Source organism: Heterocephalus glaber, unplaced genomic scaffold, assembly GCF_053883595.1.
Source record: "Heterocephalus glaber isolate CG9 unplaced genomic scaffold, H.glaber_assembly_v1.0 deba00001687, whole genome shotgun sequence".
NCBI classification, from domain to species: Eukaryota; Metazoa; Chordata; class Mammalia; order Rodentia; family Bathyergidae; genus Heterocephalus; species Heterocephalus glaber.
The window spans coordinates 1,363,401-1,383,217 of NW_028258412.1; the positions used below are offsets into that span (position 1 = coordinate 1,363,401).

The following is a 19,817-nucleotide window of genomic DNA, read 5'->3' on the forward strand; positions in this document are numbered from 1 at the left end:
AAGGCCATGAATTAACTCTCAAAGCAGACAGGTATAGTGGCACACACCTGTAATCCCAGCACTTGAGAGTCGGAAGCAGGAGGATCACAAGTTTTGAGTTCAGAGTTTTGACATGAACTGCATTTTTTAATTAAAAAAAAAAATGTGGGAGACAAAGCTCCTCACCTTTCTTCATGATGATGGTAATCTGTTAGTTTTGCCTGTCAATGTCAACTCCCCCATAAGTAAGCAAGCTGTGTTTGCTTCAGAGCTCTCCAGTGCTCCCCGGTTGTGGGATGGTGACACTGGCTGGGCTACGTTCACCCAGGTTCCTCCTTGGCCACAATGACTAGTCAGGAGTGGATATGATGGCATCCAGGCTGGGCACACAGAGGCAAAGAGTCAGCCTCACTGATTTGGGCTGAAACCATTAGGAAATAGGTTAGTGTGAAACTGAAACTGCTGTGGCCTTTTTACTGCCGTTGAGAAAAGACACTGACTGACAATAAAAACAGCACAGAAGGTGGCAAAACTGAAAGACAAGTCTAGATTTCAGTCAAAGTGGCTGTGCTCATGAATCCAGATTCTACTGGACCTTTGAGTTACGAGAGCCAATACAGTTCTGCTTCAGGCCCAAGTCATTTGGTAATAGGTTCTTGTTACCTGGAACAGAAAAGGCCTCAAATAGCTCACCCACCAACTGAATCTGCCTCTAGCACCCATAGGCCCATCATTCAATGGTAACCACTGCCAATCTGTTAACATATTTTGTTGAATTTTTCCTATACATTTTCTTTTACATAGTTGAAATCATACAGTATACGACAAATGCTGTACTATTTTCCCTTAGTCAATATTGCTCATTATTTTCCCATGCTATCATAACTTTGCAAAATCACTTCCAATGATTTTGTAGTATTCCTTTAAGTAGGTAGATATAATTTGCAATTATTTGATTAATATTTGGCATTTAGGTAATTTCTAAAGCCTAACAGGTGATTTAAATTTAACATGACCCCAAATTCCCAACTGCTGTCCCTCCAATGTTCCTTCTTACCCTCATCTCAGTACTTCCTGTAATAGTGTGTTCTTACTCTTCACTATTTATTCATTTAGGTCTTAGATTTGTCTTTGGTCTTTAGGTATGAAAAATACCAATTTTGAATCTAACACTGTTAACTAATAATTACTAATAACCCTCTTACTCTATCAGGCGGGAACTGAATTTGTGCCACATTTTGAGATGAACTCATGGAAACAGAAGCTAAATAACTTGTCCAAATTAAAGACTCCAAGTGGCAGACCCCTTGTTTGAACTCAGGAGACATACTATTTTAGAACGCCAGGCCATGAGCACTGTGCGGTGCTCCCTTCTAAGTTAAGACAGGAATCCTTTAAATGTTTCAATTTAAAACATTTTAGATCTATTACTCATACCTGATAAGTATAATCTTTTATAAGTTTTAAACTTTTATGTAACCAAATCTATTCTCTTTCTTGTTTTCTTGTTTTTAATGCTTAGGAAGATAATCTTTCTCCATGGAGAGATTAGAAAAATACTGGATACTCTATTGTTAATTTTTAACAGTATTAAGAGTATTTAAACATCGATTCTTTTGGAATTCATTATCAAGTGTGAATAATAATTTAAATTGATTTTCTTCCAAATATCGATTCAACAAGCTTAGCACCATCTGCTGATAATAATCCTTTCTTCCCCCTCACTGGAGTCATTTTGGAGAGAGAGAATTTTAAGTCTCATTTGAAGAAAAATCTATAATACTACTGACTCAAGGGACTTAGCAATCAAAAATTTCCAACAAATATGTGAAAAAAGGTTCAATTTTACTCTTAATTAAAGAAAAACAAATTAAATATCACTCCCCTCCACCCCCATTTGGTTGGCAGACCCAAAAGTTCAATACCCAGAATTGCTGGAACAAAAGACATGTGACAGAATTGCCAAACTGCCCTCCACAGAGACTCAACCAATTTACACTCCACCAGCTGTCTCTGAGAACATCCGTTTCCTCACAGTCTTGACCACACAGATTATCATCAAACTTTTAAATGTTTGCTACTATGATGACCAAGGTTTTAAAAAAAGAGGAATTACTGACCTTTCAAGTATTCTTATCTTGTATAAGTAAAAATGAGTATCCTTTCCTATATTTAAAAGACTTTTTTTTTTTTTTAAAGCAGTACAGGGGATGGAATCGAGGTTCTTTGCACTATGCTACACCCCCAGCCCTTTTTTAGTTTTATTTTGGGACAGGCTTGAACTTGTAGACTCTCCTGCCTCAGCCCTCCAGAGTGCTGAGATTATCGGTGTGTGCCACAAAACTATGCTTAAGAAACATTTACACCTACCCACTTTGAGACATGGTCTCTCTTATGCTCAAGTGATCCTCCTGCCTCAGCCCAAGTGCTAGAATTACACAAGCCATCATGGCTGGCTACAATTCCTTTTCTGTGAAATGTCATTAACTAAACTAAAAGCTTCAGTGTTTTAGCTTGAAAACTGAAATCTCTTGAGGTCTCCAAGGTCCTCCCATTCATTTTCTTGTGTATTTTCATAATGGAGACTATCAGTTCCCTATTGAGTAGCTCTTAACTTCTTATTGCTGGTTCTTAGAAGCCTTGATGGTACAGAACACTCAATTCTGGATAAACTTATATATATATATTATAGCAAAATGAGAAACAACTTAAGTGTTAGGTTAAATATGTCACAAATTCTTTGCAGTTCTCCCCATCAATGGGAAGATTTATTTTCCCATCACCTCAATTTGGCTTCACTCTGGTTTGCTTTGACACAGACAGTGGCAGACTGCTGTCTCAAGAGACCTTGCAGTGTCTGCTCTTGCTCTTCTAGACTATTCTTACCATCATGAGACCAGTCTAGTGTACTGCAAGATGAGAGGTAACTGCAAGGACAAGGACCAAATAAAGATGGGCTGGGTGTGGAGGTGCACATCTACAATCCAACACTGGGAGACTGAGGCAGGAGGATTGAAAATGTGAGCCTACCCTTGGTAATTTAGCAACTTAAGACTCTCTTTCAAAATAAAAAAAATTAAAACAGGGCTTGGGATGTAGCTTAGTGCAAAGGCCCTGGGTCCAAACCCCAGTACCACACACACACACACACACACACACACAAATTTTAAAAAAGTGGTGAGGTCACCTTGACCTACCTACTAGAGGAGAGCCAGCAGACCTACCCAGCTCTATCAAGCCAACGGATGCAAAAACAAATATATAGTTATTATCTCAAGCCATTCTTTCATTCTTTGTGTACTTTAAAAATTTTGCCTTATAAATCCCTTTATGCCTCTTGCTGATGTGTTGTGAAAATCTTTTACTGTGATGTAAGTCACTGAACCCACAATCTGTTCCATGGGTGGGGTGAAGCAAGGGTCCCCACCTCCACCTTGGGGACTTCTCTGGTGACATTTCTTCTGGAGAGCCAGTGGCAGGAGGTAAAAAAGCATCAGGACTATGACTTAAAAAAAATTTTTCTTTTGTACCAGGGATCGAACTCAGGACCTTGTGCTTTCGAGGCAGGTGGCAGCACCACTGAGCTAAATTCCAGGCCCAGGACTATGACTCTGATAAATCTGGCTGAAGGTTTTGCATTTTTTTCTTCCCCACTTCCCCAACCCCTTGTCCTCTGATGCACAACTTCTTTTTTTCTTCTCTCTTCTTTATCTTCCCTGCTCGCTCTCTCACTCTACCTTCTTTTCCCTTTCATTCTTTCTTTCTGCAATCCTCTGAAGCTTTGGGCTTTTCCTTTTCAGCAGTCAGAGGCTAAGTCCCTAGAAAACGAACACTTATATATAAAAGCACTGAAGATATGAGGCACTTGCTCCCTCTAACCAGAGATGAGGTGTCAAGAGGTACACTAGGATGAGTAGTGGCCTCATTAGATATCCCTCAGGTCAACACACTTGGTTCCTGGATCAGGTGGAGTGAAAACTTGCTCACCAGAGAGATGTAAGTACGGACCCACTCACTGTCCTGAGCAAAGTTTAATCACACTCTTGGTATGGAAAAACTAGTCATGAGACATAAGAGAACTGGCCTCAGGACGACACTTACAGAAGCTATCTCTGCAAATGCACATACTCGGGTCCTAACTATTTTAGATCAAAGGAGATCTTCTAAAGTATTCTTTTAGTCCTTTCTCTCTCCCTCTCAAAAACCAAAGGGCATTACCCTGGCCTGCCTAAGGCCGTGGCTCCTCTTTCTGGGTGGCTGGGAACATATCTTAGGCTATATAGATTCCAGTGGCCATTTGGTGATAGCTGTAAGTGACACTATCCTCGGGACCTGATAGAATCTAAAAACTCAAACCGAGAAGGCATCCACTATTTTCTTTTGTTTTTCTCCTCTGTCTTTCCTAAAAACTCATTCTCTTTTTCCTCTCCCATCTGGAAGCTTTCATCTGTTGAAGAACTCAAATTCATAGGGCTGGGGATTTAGCTCAGTGGTTCCGCCACCTGACTCGCAAGTGCAAGGATCCGAGTTCAATCCCTGGTACCAAAAAAACCCCCCAAAAAACAAAACTCAAATTCTTTAACTTTTTTTTGGTACTGGGGATGGAACTCAGGACATTGTGCTTTCAAGGCAGGCGAGGCGCCACTGAGCTAAATCTCTGGACTTTTTGTGGTATTAATTAGCAGGTAGAGCTAGGGAGCTAGAGCTTTTTCACAGCTTCAAGAGATAGTTACTATTCCTCTGCCTGGGCAGGGAAAGGAGGTGCCCTCCTGTGTGTCTCACCCATGTGAGGATGGTGATCAAGAGAAAAATAAATAGTACCCCAGCTAATGGTTGACAAAGGCCCAAGTCCTTCTGGTCTCTCTCCTCCCTGGCCAGCAACACCACACTAGGGGGAGAAGCATGTGACCCCTGTTTTCCTCTAACATAGTGGGAGGGAAAGGTGACTGGTGACTTAGTGACTTGGTATGCTTAGCTGGAGTCCAACTATTTCCCTCTCCTCCTCCCCAGCCAGCAGCTCCAAGCCATGCTGGGTAGGGGGAATAAATATTTCCCTCCACTGGGCCACACCTTAAAGATGCATGCCATAAGGGCTCTGTCCACAGCCCCCCCCCACCACCACGAAGGGCTCCATTTCAGCCTTCCATGGTTGTCCACAGCACAAATACCATGACCTTCCTCAGTCCGAGAGCCACCTGCTCCAGCCCTACAGCATGTCACAGTAGTCTTCTGGGGTGTTACTGGGTTGCTTCTCTAGTGCTGGCTCGTTCCTTCCATCTTGTTTAATTTAGTCTCAAGTTTATCTATGTATCTAAAACTGTATGTGCTCTGTACTTATTGAATAATATCTCTAGATTTTTGGGGGTATTTTTGGGGATTTTTTTGGTACCAGGGATCAAACTCAGGACCTTGCACCTGGTGAAGCAGGCGGTGAAACCACTGAGCTAAATCCCTGGCCCTCTCTAGATTTTTTTAAAACCTTCTATAAATTCCTCACATATGTTACAAGTCCCTAGATTTAAGACCTCTGAGGTGACCTCAAGTAAAGGCCAGCTGTTGTGTATGACTTTTTCTGCTTTTCCAATCTACTGTGAAAAATACAAACATGTTTATTCACATTTTGGGGAGCTCAATGCCTAGAATAACTTTCTGCTGGGGCAAGGACACTTGTTCTCTGGTTGTAACAGCAATAGGACTGTACAGTTACCCGATGCTGGGAAAGACTTCTGCATGGCTGGCAGTCATGACAGAAAGTGGGGATGGGTTTTGCATACATTGTAACCCTGGGAAAGTTGGGGTGGGGTACACAGGTGGTATGATCTCAGGAAAGTTGGGACAGGATCTGCATACATGGGGCCAAGAAAGTTAGGGCAGAAATCGGACTGGCCCTGGGAAAGCTGGAGGAGGCTGTGCATGCAGCATGAACCTAGCAAGGTTGGGGTGGGATACTTGGGGAGTCTGACCCCATGAACCTACAAGAATCCTATCTTTTCATTTTTCTCTATCTTTTCAAAAGTACACAAAGGAAATCTTAGACTGCATATCTTAAACAATTATGAATAACTCAATATCTATTTCAAAAATGTCACCCCCAGGCTATTTCACAAAAGTGGGACAAATTTAAAAAGGATAATTTTTTAAAAAGTTAATTATTCTTTACATTTCTCTTAAAGTAAACTAAGGAGTAAAACAGCAAGGCCTACCAGGTATGGTAGTGCATACCTGTAATGCCAGTACTCGAGTGGGTGAGGCAAGAGAATTCCCACAAGTGTGAGGCCAACTTGAGCTACATAGAGAGTTCAAGGCTAGCGTGAACTACATAGTGAGAAAGAAGAAATACAGTCAAAAACTTTCTATGTCTAAAGCAAAAAGGTTTTCTTAAGATATTAAAATGTTTTTGGATAAACTTTTAAAAAACAGACTAGGGAAAAAAAAAAGCCACCTGCTGCACAAGTGCAAGGATCCGAGTTTGACCAAAAAAAAAAAAAAAAAGACTAGGAAACAAAGGTTTGGTTTTTTTTTAAACAGGGTATCACTGTGTAGTCCAAGCTGGACTTGAACTTGCAGCAATCCTCCTGCCTCAGCCCCCAGAGTGCTGGGATAACAGGCGTGCACCACCATGCCTGATTTAATATTTTATAACTGGAGAGAAGCAGCCTATTAGGTTATTTTACATTAAAATGGAAATTTCAATATATTTTTAGAGAGAAAATAGAACTAAATATTCCTGGTATAATAAGGTCATCCTAAAATAATGTTTTTTCTTGTTATTTTTATTTTGCATTTTTCTTGTACAACTTTGTAACTGTTATCTGTAAACATTCTGCAGGAACATGGTATCTAAAAGACAACCTAAACAATGTGTTAAGATTGTAGGTAGACCATCACCTACAAAGAATATGACACTGACTCCTAATGTTAGGAATAAGACCTATGGCTCACACTTCAAGACTGGTATAACCGACCTTCTGGATGTTTAACAACTGAGGATGGGGGACCAAAGCTAAAAAGGATAAATGGGCTACGAGGACAATGAACATTTTGGCCTTTGCCCTCCAAAGTCAGCCAGGACCAAAGCATGACAGAACCCTGCTAAAAGGTCCCTGCATCTATGGTGAGTCATCCAACCTCCTGAGCAGGGTTGGGCCCCAGAGGACAGGGGTCAACCAATGTGTATTTTGCAAAAATGAGGGCCACTAAAGAGGGAAATGTTCTCATGTTTCCAAGGGAAGCTATATGGTCAAGCAAGACCATGACTAATCTTGTCAAATGACACAGTTGGAAGAGAGAAAAACTAGAGGAGCTGGCTGGGTCTGGTGGTGCACACCTATAATCCCAGCACTTGGGAGGCTGAGGCAGGAAGATTTCGGAGTTTGAGGCTAGCCTGGGCTACACAGTGAGTTCAATTCCAGCCTGAGCTACCTAGTGAGAAGAACTAGAACAAACAGAAGAAACAGTTACAAAGAATATTTTTAGGCAAAACATCTTTGATCTCACATCATTAAAAAAAAACAATAGACAGGGCCCTGCCTTTCCGTTAAAAAGAGCCTTCCTTTCCCTTGTAAAGTAAGCTATTATCTTTTTATCTGTGGGTGGGCCATCCATCCCTTTTTCCTGTAAATCAAGTCCAAACTTTTTTTTTTTACTCATTAATTTTATTGGTACATTTTTTGGTATACAATATCACGACATTCATCACTGGGAATCTGCTCCTTTACATGATGTATCTTAGTTCCTATTTTTTCCCATTCCCTGGCTCTCCCTTCAACCCCTCCACCCCTCTCTAATTTACAAAGACTTTGTTTCCATTTTTTCCTTTTCTCATATTTGTTTCTTTCCTTTCCCCTACCCCTTCCATTTCCCCTTCCTCTTTGGACCTTTTCTTCCTATTTCACATTATCTATTATACATTTTGATCCTTATTTACACTTTCAGTTTCTCACACCAGAGAAACTTTGGTATTTACATGTGTGTCCTATTTATTTCACTTAAGAGTATGGCCTCAGTGTGCATCCATTTAGCTATAAAATCTCTAGTGTCTGATTCTTTATGGTTGAGTAGTATTCCATTTTATAACCCCCCCCCAACATTTTCTTTATCTAGTCTCCAGTTGATGGGCACTTGGGCTGTTTCCAAGTTTTAGCTATAACAAACTGTGCCGCTACGAACATGGGTACACATATATCACTGTGATATGATATTTAAAATTCTTTTCCTTTTTTTGGTACCGGGATCAAACTTGGGACCTCTGTGCTTGAAATACAGGCGGCAGAACCACTGAGCTAAATCCCTGGCCCTGATTCTTTTCATTCTTTTTTTATTCTTTCTTTCTTTTAATTCTTTTGGGAAGATACCCAGCAGGGGAATAGCTAGGTCAAATGGGACCGCTAATCCTAGTTTTTTTGAGCTATCTCCATACTGATTTCCATAGTGGTTTAGATTCAATGCAATCCCAATAGAAATTCCAACAGCATACTTCACAGAACTTGAGAAAACAATCCAAAAATTCATTTGGAACAAGAGACCTAGAATAAAATTCTGCCTAATAAATCTCTTTATGCCTCTAAAAGAGCCAGCTAATTAGCAATCTTAATTACATACAGATATTCATTTAATGACTGTTCAGACTTATGACCAAGGCACATTATTCACACCTATGACCTGTCTTTTCTTTGTACAGTTCTGTACATCTTGTTTATAGAGCCTCAATGTGTTTTTGTATCGTATACCTTGTTTATATAGTACTGTAATTTTTGCTCATTGTTCTGTATAGTATAGTACTGTAGTTCTATGTTGTGCTATACATTACAGTACTGCATGCAAGAGTCACGCAAATAAAAGAAAAGTCATCAAATTGGAGTTTCTTTCAAGCATTTCTTTGTTCTCAATATTGTAATGTACATACTATACACAATTCCTCATTTACTTGACCAACTCAGTTATCAATCTAGTCATAGGAATGAAACTTGATCATTACAGGAGGAGTGTGTGTATCAAATTTCCTTTTGTTATGCAACCTAATGTGTATTCAGAGACTCTGGCTTAGGACATGGTTGTCTTAAAGTAGGGAGGGAGTCCTCATTCTGCTTATCACTGTTTTACAACAGTATAATGTTTTAAAAATTAGCTGTCTAAAAAAAAAAATTAGCTGTCTAATATATCTAATAAAAAACATAATAAATGAGAAAAGGATATTACAATTATTAGAGTCGACCTAAAAAAATACAAAGAACAAAATCCAATGAATGACTTTTTTTTTTTTGGTACCAGGGATCAAACTTGTGTCCTTGCGTTTCCAAGGCAGGTGGCGGAACCACTGAGCTAAATCCCTGGCCCCCAATGTATGACTTTTTAAAAAAGTGAGTGTTTATCTAAGAAATTTCTACCTATCTTAAGATCATGAAGATTCCATCTTGTTCTTCCTTGTACCTTACCAGTTTTAGGCCTTATATTTAGGTATATGTTCCATTGGTATGGTTTTTTTTCCCCCTTGGATAACTGTTCTAGCATCTTTGGTGAAGAGACTGAGACAAGTAACAAGATGGATTTTTATAAATCTCAAATGCTCTATGCTGGATGGTACACATAAAAGGCCATGTTTCCACAAAAAGGACATTCTAGAATAAGCAAAACTATAGGGACAGAAATCAGATCAGGGATTGCTAGAAACAGGGAAGGAAATGACTACAAAAGGGCACAGAGGAACTTGGGAATGACAGAAATAGTCTATATATATTGACTGTCAGTAGTGGCTACACAATAGTATACATTTATTAAGACTCAGAAACCCAAACAACTAAAAACAGTGAACTTTATGTAAATTATTCTAATAAACCTGACTTTAAGAATTACCAAATGATAGGATAAAAAGGTATACAAGGTTGGGCAGAATCTCTGACCTAAAATCTGAAATGCTTCAAAATATGAAACGAGTGCTGACATGATGCCACAAGCAGAAAACTACACACCTGACTGATTGCCCATGACATATCACAATCAAAACATAGGTTCACTAAATATACTGTGTATAGTGACCTTCAGGCTGTAAGGTACATACAAAATGTAAATGAATTTTATGTGTATATATGGGTTCCACCCCCAAAGTAATTCCTGCTTATGCAAATATTCAAAAATCTGAAAAAAATTCAAAATCTCAAGCATTTCAAATAAGGGATATTCAATCTGTATGTTTTTGTAGGCCTAAACATTCTGAACCCTAAAACTGTGAACTTAATCCAAGTTGAAAAGTAGTAAAGAAACCAAAAGGCAGAAAATCAGAGCCATCCCCAGGATCCCTTTTTCTATTGTTAGTGATTTCAAACAAGTAAAGATAGGACTGGGGTGTAGCTTAGTAAGAGAGCGCTTGTCTAGAATGAGTTAGGCTCTGGGTTCAATCTCCAGCACTGTATAAAAGAAAAAAAAGAAGCAGGGGGATCAATAAACAGTGAGTTAATTTAAAATAAAGCATGAACCAATAGCCATATGCTGACTTTTCAGTCTAGTACTCTAATAATTTAACAAATATAGGGGCCGGGGATTTAGCTCAGTGGTTCTGCCACGTGCCTTGCAAGCGCAAGGACCCGAGTTCAATCCCTGGTACCAAAAAAAAAAAGCCAAAAAAACCCCACAAACAAAACAAACAAACAAACAAACAAACAAAAAATTTAACAAATATAAGAAACAGGGCTGGGCAAGGTGTCAAACGCCTGTAATCCTAGTAGTCACAAGGCGAAGGCAGGTGGATCACTGTGAGTCCAGCAACAGCCTGAACTACATAATAAGACCTTGTCTCAAAAGAAAGAAACAAAGGAAGGAAGGAAGAAAGGAAGGGTGGTGGGAGAGCAAGCTAGCTTAAGATAAAGTAAGATTTACCTTTGGAGTCAGCATTTGGGAACAGCCTGTTCCATGGCACCTTATTTTTGTGTGGAAGAGAAAGCAAATAGTTTCTAGCTTTTAAGTTTATTATACAATTCAGGTCTTCCTGTGATGGGGATCCAAGAATACCTATTGGATAAAATAGTTGGTTGTTAATTATCAAGACCAAGGCAAACAACCCTGGTACTTGTCTTCTCACTACCCAGTGCTTACTAAACACATTTTTAGAAAAAGGTCATTAACATTTTAAACCAGAGAAAATAAAAAACTCATGTCTATCATAGGTTACAGTTATTAGAATTCTTCTTCATTTAATGATACAACTCTGATATAAACTAAACTGTGCTCAGGAACCTTACCTAGAATGTGGTTCAGCTGGTCGAGATAATGCTTCCCTGGAAAGATGGGTCTGTTGGACAGCATCTCTGCCAGGATGCAGCCCACTGACCAAATATCAATGGACTTGGTATAGCCCTGCAGCAGAAAGGGAGAAAAGGCTGAAAATGCTACCTGTTGTTACATGACAACACAATGAGATCTTCCACAGGTATGTGGCTTGTTGAAGAGTTTAAGTTTCTCCTCTGATTTATAGTTTAAAAACACATGGAGACAGTATAGAAAAACAACTAATTTGCCTTTATTTTGAGATGCTGAACAATGGAGACTACCTGATTTTCTCAACATTAATTAACTTATATACTTCAGTTCTTCTTTCAAATGATTTGAGAAATAGAATATTTTTAAATGGCAGATGGAAAAAGAAAAAAGTTGTAACATTCATCCTTTATGACACTGGTGGCCTATATACTCATTTTTAGAAACCTAGAAATCAACTCAGAAGGGATCCTGCTATATTTCCAAAATATCTTTAACCATTCTGAAAATCATATTAAAAAAACATCAGGTGGGGCCAGGGATTTAGCTCAGTGGTGCAACTGCCTGCCTCACAAGCGCAAGGTCCAGAGTTCAATACCCGGTACTGCAAAAAAACCCAAACAAACATCAGGGTAGGGCTGGGGATTGAGCTCAGTGGTTCTGCCACCTGCCCTGTAAGCACAAGGACCTGAGTTCGATCCCTGGTACCAAAAAACCAAACCAAAACAAACAAACCAACAAACAAACAATCAGGTTGAAAATCTTAATCTTTGCGGGGCGGGGGCATACACTGCTCCAATATTCTCATCTCTTATTCATTTTTCAGCTGTAAATGTCTTTCTTTCTTTCTTTCTTTTTTTTTTTTGGTACTGGGGATGGAACTTGGGACCTTGTGTTTGCGAGGCAGACGGCGGCACCACTGAGCTAAATCCTCGGCCGTATAAATTTCCTTTTAAAAGGAATCTGTTCAAAATTATGGGAAGAACTCTATCTAAATCACAATGCATAAAAAGATATTTCTCCAAAGAGCAAAAGTTGGATTTTTAAGGAAACAGGTACGATGAGATATGGAAGGAGAAATGTTGAAATAACTAGGAAAAGAAAAAAACCAAGTCAAACATCAAAATTTAGGGAATGAGTGCAATTTCTTTGGAAAATCAAACAAAGAACCAATGATCAGCTCTATAGCTATGATAAAATGGGGTTGAATTTTTAAATAATTCTAAAATTTTTGTAATCTAAAACCTAAATAAAAAGAAACACTGAACCCCCCCCCCCCCCCCCCAAATAACTAAAAGGAATCAGGACCTCTGGGAAAAATGGCTGCTCCAGATCTGGGACAGAGAAAAGTACCAAATGAGCCTGGAGCTTCCAATGCCAGAAAGCAAGAACGTGCCTAACGTTTGTGGGGGAAATATCAAAAATAGCTCTTGGGCCGGGTATTTAGCTCAGTGGTTCCGCTGCCTGCCTCACATGCACAAGGTCCCGAGTTCGATCCCCAGTACCAAAAAAAAAGTAGCTCTCAAGCTGGGGATTTAGCTCACCAGCCAAATCTGGACAAAAATACATAATGGCAGAAATGGACTAAAACTCACAGAATTAAAAAATGAGGACTGGGAATTTAGCTCAGTGGTTCCACTGCCTGCCTCGCAAGCACAAGGTCCCGAGTTCAATCCCCAGTAACAAAAAAAACAAAGAAAAGAAAGAAAAAATTCCCAGAACAGGAAACTTTATGAAGACAGAGTAGTTCAGTGGTTATCTAGATTTAGGGGAGGGACTGGAAGAAGACAGCTAGTTGGTAGTGTTTTGATTTGGGATAACAAAAATGACCTAAGTTCAATTGTGGTTATAGTTGCAAAATTCTGTCAATGTGCTAAAATCTACTGAATCTTATATTTTTTAAGTCTGTAAATTGTGCAGTATTAAAATTTTTACCTCAATAAAGTTGTTTTATTTAAAAAAATAATAGAATAATCCCCTCTCGGCCTTTTGGCTAAGATCAAGTGTAAAAAAATAATAGAATAAATAATTGGAAACCACTAAAACATAGAAGTAATGAGAGAGCCAGGCTCAATGACACATCCCTGTAATCCTACCTACTCAGGAGGCTGAAACAGGAGGATCATGAGTTGCTAGCTTGGGCAATTTAGTGAAACCCTGTCTCAAGATAAAAAAGGCAGCCAAGTGTGGTGGTGCACTTCTGTAATCCCAGCACTTGGGAGGCTGAGGCAGGAGAATCGCTGTGAGTTCAAGGCCAGCCAGGGCTACACAGTGAATTCAAGGACAGTCCGAACCACACAGTGAGACCCTGTCTCAAAAAAACCAATCAAAATAAAAAAGACTGGGAATGTAGCTCAGTGGCAGAGTACCCCTAGGTTCCATCTCCAGGAAAGAAAGAGAGAAAGAAAGGTAGAGTGAGGAAAAGAGAGCAAGACAGTAAGAAAGGAGTGGGGAGGAAGGAAGGGAGGAAGGAAGGAAGGAAGGAAGGAAGGAAGGAAGGAAGGATGGAAGGAAGGCAGGCAGGCAGGCAGGCAGGCAGGCAGGCAGAGCCAGGGAAGGATGGAGGGAAATAGGTTGTAAGAATAGTAAATAAAAGTTTGCTGAAGACAACAATTTACACAAACTGTTTCTCCACAAATTGTTAGTAATTACAAGGGGGAAATGATAACCTGATGGTAGAGATCTGGAGGATACCAATGTAATCAAAAGATCAAAATGAACATAACCAATTATCAGTACAAGCCAGCTGTGTCTTCTGGTAACAGGCATCAAGAACAAAACACTGCTTCTGTGGTATTGATATCAAAATGCATGACACAAAATTGAGGTACATTCTGCAAAACAGCTGACCCATACTCTTCAAACAATGGCACTGGATTTATGCTAATTATCTAGAGTATGGTAAGGTACCATGGCTCTTGGTAAGAACACCCCTCTTTTAAGGAGTATTAATATGCTCCATATGGTCTAACAGTAAAGTACTGGTTTATTTGGCTAAGTGTCAGGTGATGTGCCAAGGGAAAAGAGAGAAGAAAGGAGAGAGGAGTGAGAAAGCAGAGAAGAGAAGACGGGGTAAGAAGATGGCAAGACTTTAATAGCTGGTGGAATAAGGTAAGGTATATACAGATGTTCAGAGTATGCAACTTTTCTATGTCTGAAAATTTTCTAAGTTAATAAAAAGAAAAAAAGTGAATAGATTTCTAGAAGTAACATTATCAGGCCAGATATACTGTAAATAAAAATAATTTATGCTCAGTTTTCTCTACATAACTGTCAGCAGAAGGGAGCACTAAGCCTCTGGCAGAACACATAGTTAAATTATATATATGGCTTCTCCTGCAGTGTGATCCAGAAATGAAGGAAGTGTGTGTGTGGGGGATCTTGAGTCAGAATGGAGATTCAAGAAAAGACCTGCCATATTGACAACTCTCTTTTCCAATGAGCACTGCACACTTGCATTCCAATGCTCCTTGTCTAGAATGGCTGTCATGTCGCTTTGTTAAAGAACCTACTGTGTGAGATTACTTGTAACACAAAATTATAAAAGAATCAGAAAGCATTTTCTTCTTTGAAATGTCTGTTATAACAAATAATTCTTTATAATACAATCTCTTAATGGGACTTTGCTTTCTTAACTGTAGAAATGTAGGACATCAAGAAAAAATTCTTTAAACAGATTCCATTTCCTTGTTAAAAACAATCTAATAGCTTATCTCTACTCATAAAGAATGAAGGAAGAGATTAAAGCCTATGAGCTAATCAGACCTGTTCATTTCCATTAAGCTTCTCGGGACTATTTCTGGTTCTTGGGTCCCAGATACAAAATCCAGTGTTTATTTATAATACCTTTTTTGGGCAGTATTGGGGATTGAACCCAGGGGTTTTGCACTGAGCTGTAACTCTGGCTCTGCTTTGAAGTTTTTTTTTTTTTGGAGACAGGGTCTCACCAAGTTGTTCAAGCTGGGCTTGAACTTGACTTCTTGCCTCACTTCTCAGAGCAGTGGGATTACAGGTGCGTGCCATCATGCCTGCTTTCCTTAATTATCTTAATGCTACATATAGCAGATGGAACTGTATTTAAGAATCGCATAATTTTGATACTAGACATGGTAATACGGTCAGGCCTATCTAAACAACTCACTTCTGGCACCTCATTCATATACTATTTGGAAATAGTATGTTAAAAATACTGAATCTGCCTCGCAAACACAAGGTTCCAAGTTCGATTCCTGGTACCAAAAAAAGCCAAAAAACGACTGACCCCCCCCCCCCCAACCAACAGCATCTCAATCTCAATTGTGGCACTCAAAATTTTTGCTTACTGATTCATAACTGTCTTTTTTTTTTGTACTGGGGATTGAACTTGAGACCTTGTGCTTGTGAGGCAGGTGGCGGCACCACTGAGCTAAATCCTTGGTCCTTTACTAATTCATAATTTTAACAAAGAAATCATACTTCACTTTTTCTGGCTTTTTAAAATGCATGCAATCACTCTTTTGGCCAAGACACAGGCTTTGTTAGCAGAGCTTAGATGTAACTTGGATGTACTCTCCACAGCCACCTGGAGAGGCAGAAGTGCTTCATCTGGAAACAGGACTACCATATAATTTTGAAAGAATCCATCACAGTTCCTATTGTTTGCATATCTGTTTTCTTCAAGTACAACAAATTATTCTGTAATTCTGCTGGAGAGACCTTCTTCATTATCAGATGATGCTCATCTCTATATAACAGCCCTGACCTGTGTTCATAGAAATAAACATTTTTGGTTACCTCTAACACAAAGACAGCTTGCACCCAACCTTGGCAGCAGCAGGTGTGAAAGCTATCACAGACAGGACCTCAGGAAGATGGACCAAGGAGAGGGACACAGACCATTTGTGTTAACTATGACTGGAGAGACAATCTTCTAACTCTTCATCATGTCAGCATTACTTCAGTTGAGGTGGAGAAGTTGAATCCCAAGGCCCAGAAGCTCAATGCTGAATAAGGTTAAGACAGCACCATGACTCTGGCCAGATGACAGCCAGGCCTCAACCCAAGATGAGGCTGGAGGAGGTTTACAGCCAAACATTTAGAAAAGTCTCCTATTTCCCGGTTTTCTTTTTGTGCAAAGTTGATCTTCTTAGTTTTTGGGGGGTTTTTTGGTACTGGGGATCAAACTCAGGAACTTGTGGTTGTGAGGTAGGCATGGTGCCACTGAGCTAAATCCTTGGCCCAAACTTTTTTGGGGAGTACCAGGGATCGAACTCGGGATCTTGTGCTTGCGAGGCAGGTGGCGGAATCACTGAGCTAAATCCCTGGCCTGTGCAAAGCTGACCTTACCTTGGAATTCAACATTATTTCTGGAGCTCTGTACCAACGTGTGGCTACATACTCTGTCAGGAACCCTGTGTGATCATGATCTGGATCTGCAACACGAGCCAGGCCAAAGTCACAGATCTAAGAGAGAAAAAAATAGGAACCTCAGAAATTTTAACCAGTTCAATATAAAAACATCATAAAAGACAACAGTAGGAATAACTGATAATCAGCAGTAATTACCATTATTATGTCAGATACCTTCCTGTGAATGCTACAAACTCATTATTATTATTATTATTTTTGTGTGTAGCAGTCTTTATTACTTTTAAGCTATTGATAACATAGCATGGCAGCAAGATTACATCAATAATGTAATACAATACAGCTTTTCCCATTGAAGCCTGCACTTCACTGTACTCTAGGCTGTTGGAAGGGTCGCCTCCTTGCACAACCATGACACATTTACTGCTTCTGCTAGCAGATAGAAAAATACTGTGCTACATTAAAAGTATTATTTTACAAATATTGTTAGCAGCATTACTGAGCTCTCCATAATTGTAGTTCTACAGAGTTAAATATCTTAAAACATGAATAGAGTCTTATGAAACCAAAGTTTTGCATTATTTCTACAGCCCTTTCAAATGCCTTTGTTTCAGAAGCACATTTGAGTATCATGATTTAATCCATGAGCACCCTCCAGTTACAGAAACTACCTCCCAGATTAACAATGGCAAGGTATTTTTTACAAGATGAAACATGGTTATACACTGGGGACATTGTTTCAAGTATATGCTGTAGAATATTTTAGCTTTCAGGGAGTTCCATGTAGGAAGTCTTCAATACTAGTGTTCTGTTAAAATGTGAGCATGCTTGAATAAACAACAAACTGATTATTATTTAATCCTCATTCAGGGCCCTTTCTTAGCCCCATCCTACCAAAGTTTCAGGGTTCACTGTTGCTGGGATCAGCTTCTCAATCTGCACTGGCCTTCCATTTCTCAGACTATCTCCTGTGAATTTTCTACTTGATCCTGGAATGTTAGTATTTCCAAAGATTCTTCCTACTTCCCTCTTTTCATATAGTCAAATCTACTCCCAAAGCTTTAGAAAAGTTTCATGTGGGCTGGGGATTTAGCTCAGTGGTTCTGCTGCCTACCTCACAAGTGCAAGATCCCGAGTTTGATCCCCAGTACCAAAAAAAAAGTTTCATGTACTGAAGACATAAGTTTCCTAAAAACAAAAACAAAAACAAACCTCTTGGCCTTCATCATCTGATCATCCAATACTATAGTGCTATTCGACCAGCTATCTTACCAGATATCAACGTATATAAATATAATGGTAATATACTTAGTCCCATACAAATGCAGGATATTTTAATTCTTTAGCCTCTGGGAAACCAACCTGAGAGAGTAGAGGGTACAGTAAAGGGTAGCCTGGAAGACAGACTAGTGTGGAGGCTTACTGCACTAAGTAACTAAGAAACAAGATTCTGAACTCAGGCCATAAAAATAGGGACAATAAAGGACAAGTCTAAGAGATATTTATAGGACTTGGGATCTATCTGAACATCAATCTCTGTTTAGACATCCCACAGTTTCAGTGTCTCAATAATTCACAAAGATTTGGAAAGATCCCACCCACATCACAAATATCCTCCTCTGGCAGTCCCCACCTTGGAGGCTGGCATCACCAGGTAGCATTTTTGATCCCACATCCCTGTTGCTTGCTTCAACTACAAGATCCAGTAAGTTAGATGTTTTGTTACATAATTTCTGTCTTTGACACACTGTCACTTCATCATCAAAAGAAGCTGTCAGTCACTTTGTTCACTGTTGAGACATCATACATGTCACAACTTAAAGAAGAGGTTTATTTTGGCTCACAGTTTTGTGCACAGTCAGCTGGCTAGAAGACAAAGTGGCATGCCATGGCAGAAGGCACAGCAGAGGAAAAGCTGTTCACATCATGGTAGCCAGGAAGAGCGAGAAAGGAAGAGCTGAGAAGGAAGATCAACCCTTCTAGGCCACATCCCTAGTAACCTGCCTCTCCCAACCATGACTCATCTCCTAAAAGCAAGTCAGCTATAAGGCCCCCATGGTCCAACCCTTTTCCCAAAGCCCCGCCTATGAGAGGATGAGACCTCTGGAGGACCGGTGCAGACAACATATTTGCTTCTCCAGTGACTCTGCCACAGCCACTCTCCATGTGGACTCTCACAGGGGTGGGGTGGTGAGGAAATCCTGTCCTCCTACATAGTTCTGGCTTCTAACTCTAGCCACTGCGCTCTCTTGGTCTACATAACTTCCTCCACAAGCTTTGGGTGTCTCCTTTGAGAGACTGCCTCTCTGCTAACATTACACTGACAGTCATAGGCCTCTCAGAGAATCTGGCTGAGAAACAGCCATAAGCTTTTTTTTTTTTTTTTTGGTACCGGGGTTTGAACTCAGGTCCTGGCACTTGTGAGGCAGGCACAGTGCCACTGAGCTAAATCCCCACCCCAGCCATAATCTTTTCTTTTTTTCTTTTTTGGCAGCCATAAGCTTTTGAAGGGGAACACAGTTGAGTTCTAATTCTGCATAACTTATTTGAGACTTTCAACATATCTGTATTTGTTTCTTTTGCACCTTTTCTACCAATTCCTGTGAAGCAATCCACAGGAAGGGTTTCCAGTATGAAGCTTATTAGCAACAAGTCAACTGAGAGAACCAATGAACAACCGATTTCTTCCATGTCTGAAGAGCGCTGAGCCATCACTTGCCACGTTAGACTTTTGCCAACCCATTCTAGTTCTGTGTGGACTGAATTTTTCAACTTTTGTAAGACACACAGTTTCTCTCTTTTCAGGGCTAACACTTCATCTTATGATTGACTCTTGGTCAACCAAGACACATCAGTCAGTCTGCCTTTTGTAGTATGAATGACACCTGAAGACACATTCTGTATCAAGCAAACAAAGAAAAAATACTGTACCCTATCAGTAGAGCAAATCTACAGCAAGCTCTGGATGGAACATGCACGTAGATCTGTTACTATGCTTGATGCCCAGCATCACACAGACTGCATGGGTTCAGACTTGACACAACTTTGCATGACTCAGGTAAATCACATAACAAATCCCAGATAGATTAAAAAAGCAAAACAAAACAAACCAATAGACCAATAAGACAAAAGCACTCTAGAGGATTTTCATATATTCCTCTTAAAATATGGACAAAAAATGGAAGTTGCATTTTAGAGGGGATGATAAGATTCTTCAATCTATTAAGACAGGGATTTTAAGT

The 19,817-nt window shown here is 39.7% G+C and overlaps 1 protein-coding gene across 1 annotated transcript in view; it reads right to left on the reverse strand.

Moving 5' to 3' along the window:
- The window catches only part of Mapk1 (mitogen-activated protein kinase 1), a 93,517-nt gene that overhangs the window by 18,021 nt on the left and 55,679 nt on the right, over positions 1-19,817 (reverse strand). Inside the window, exons 4-6 of the mRNA XM_004843322.3 lie at positions 16,555-16,671; positions 11,214-11,328; positions 10,852-10,983 (exon numbers count right to left, since the gene is read on the reverse strand). Coding sequence (XP_004843379.1) covers positions 10,852-10,983; positions 11,214-11,328; positions 16,555-16,671 — 364 coding nt within the window. The remainder of the gene's footprint in view (positions 1-10,851; positions 10,984-11,213; positions 11,329-16,554; positions 16,672-19,817) is intronic.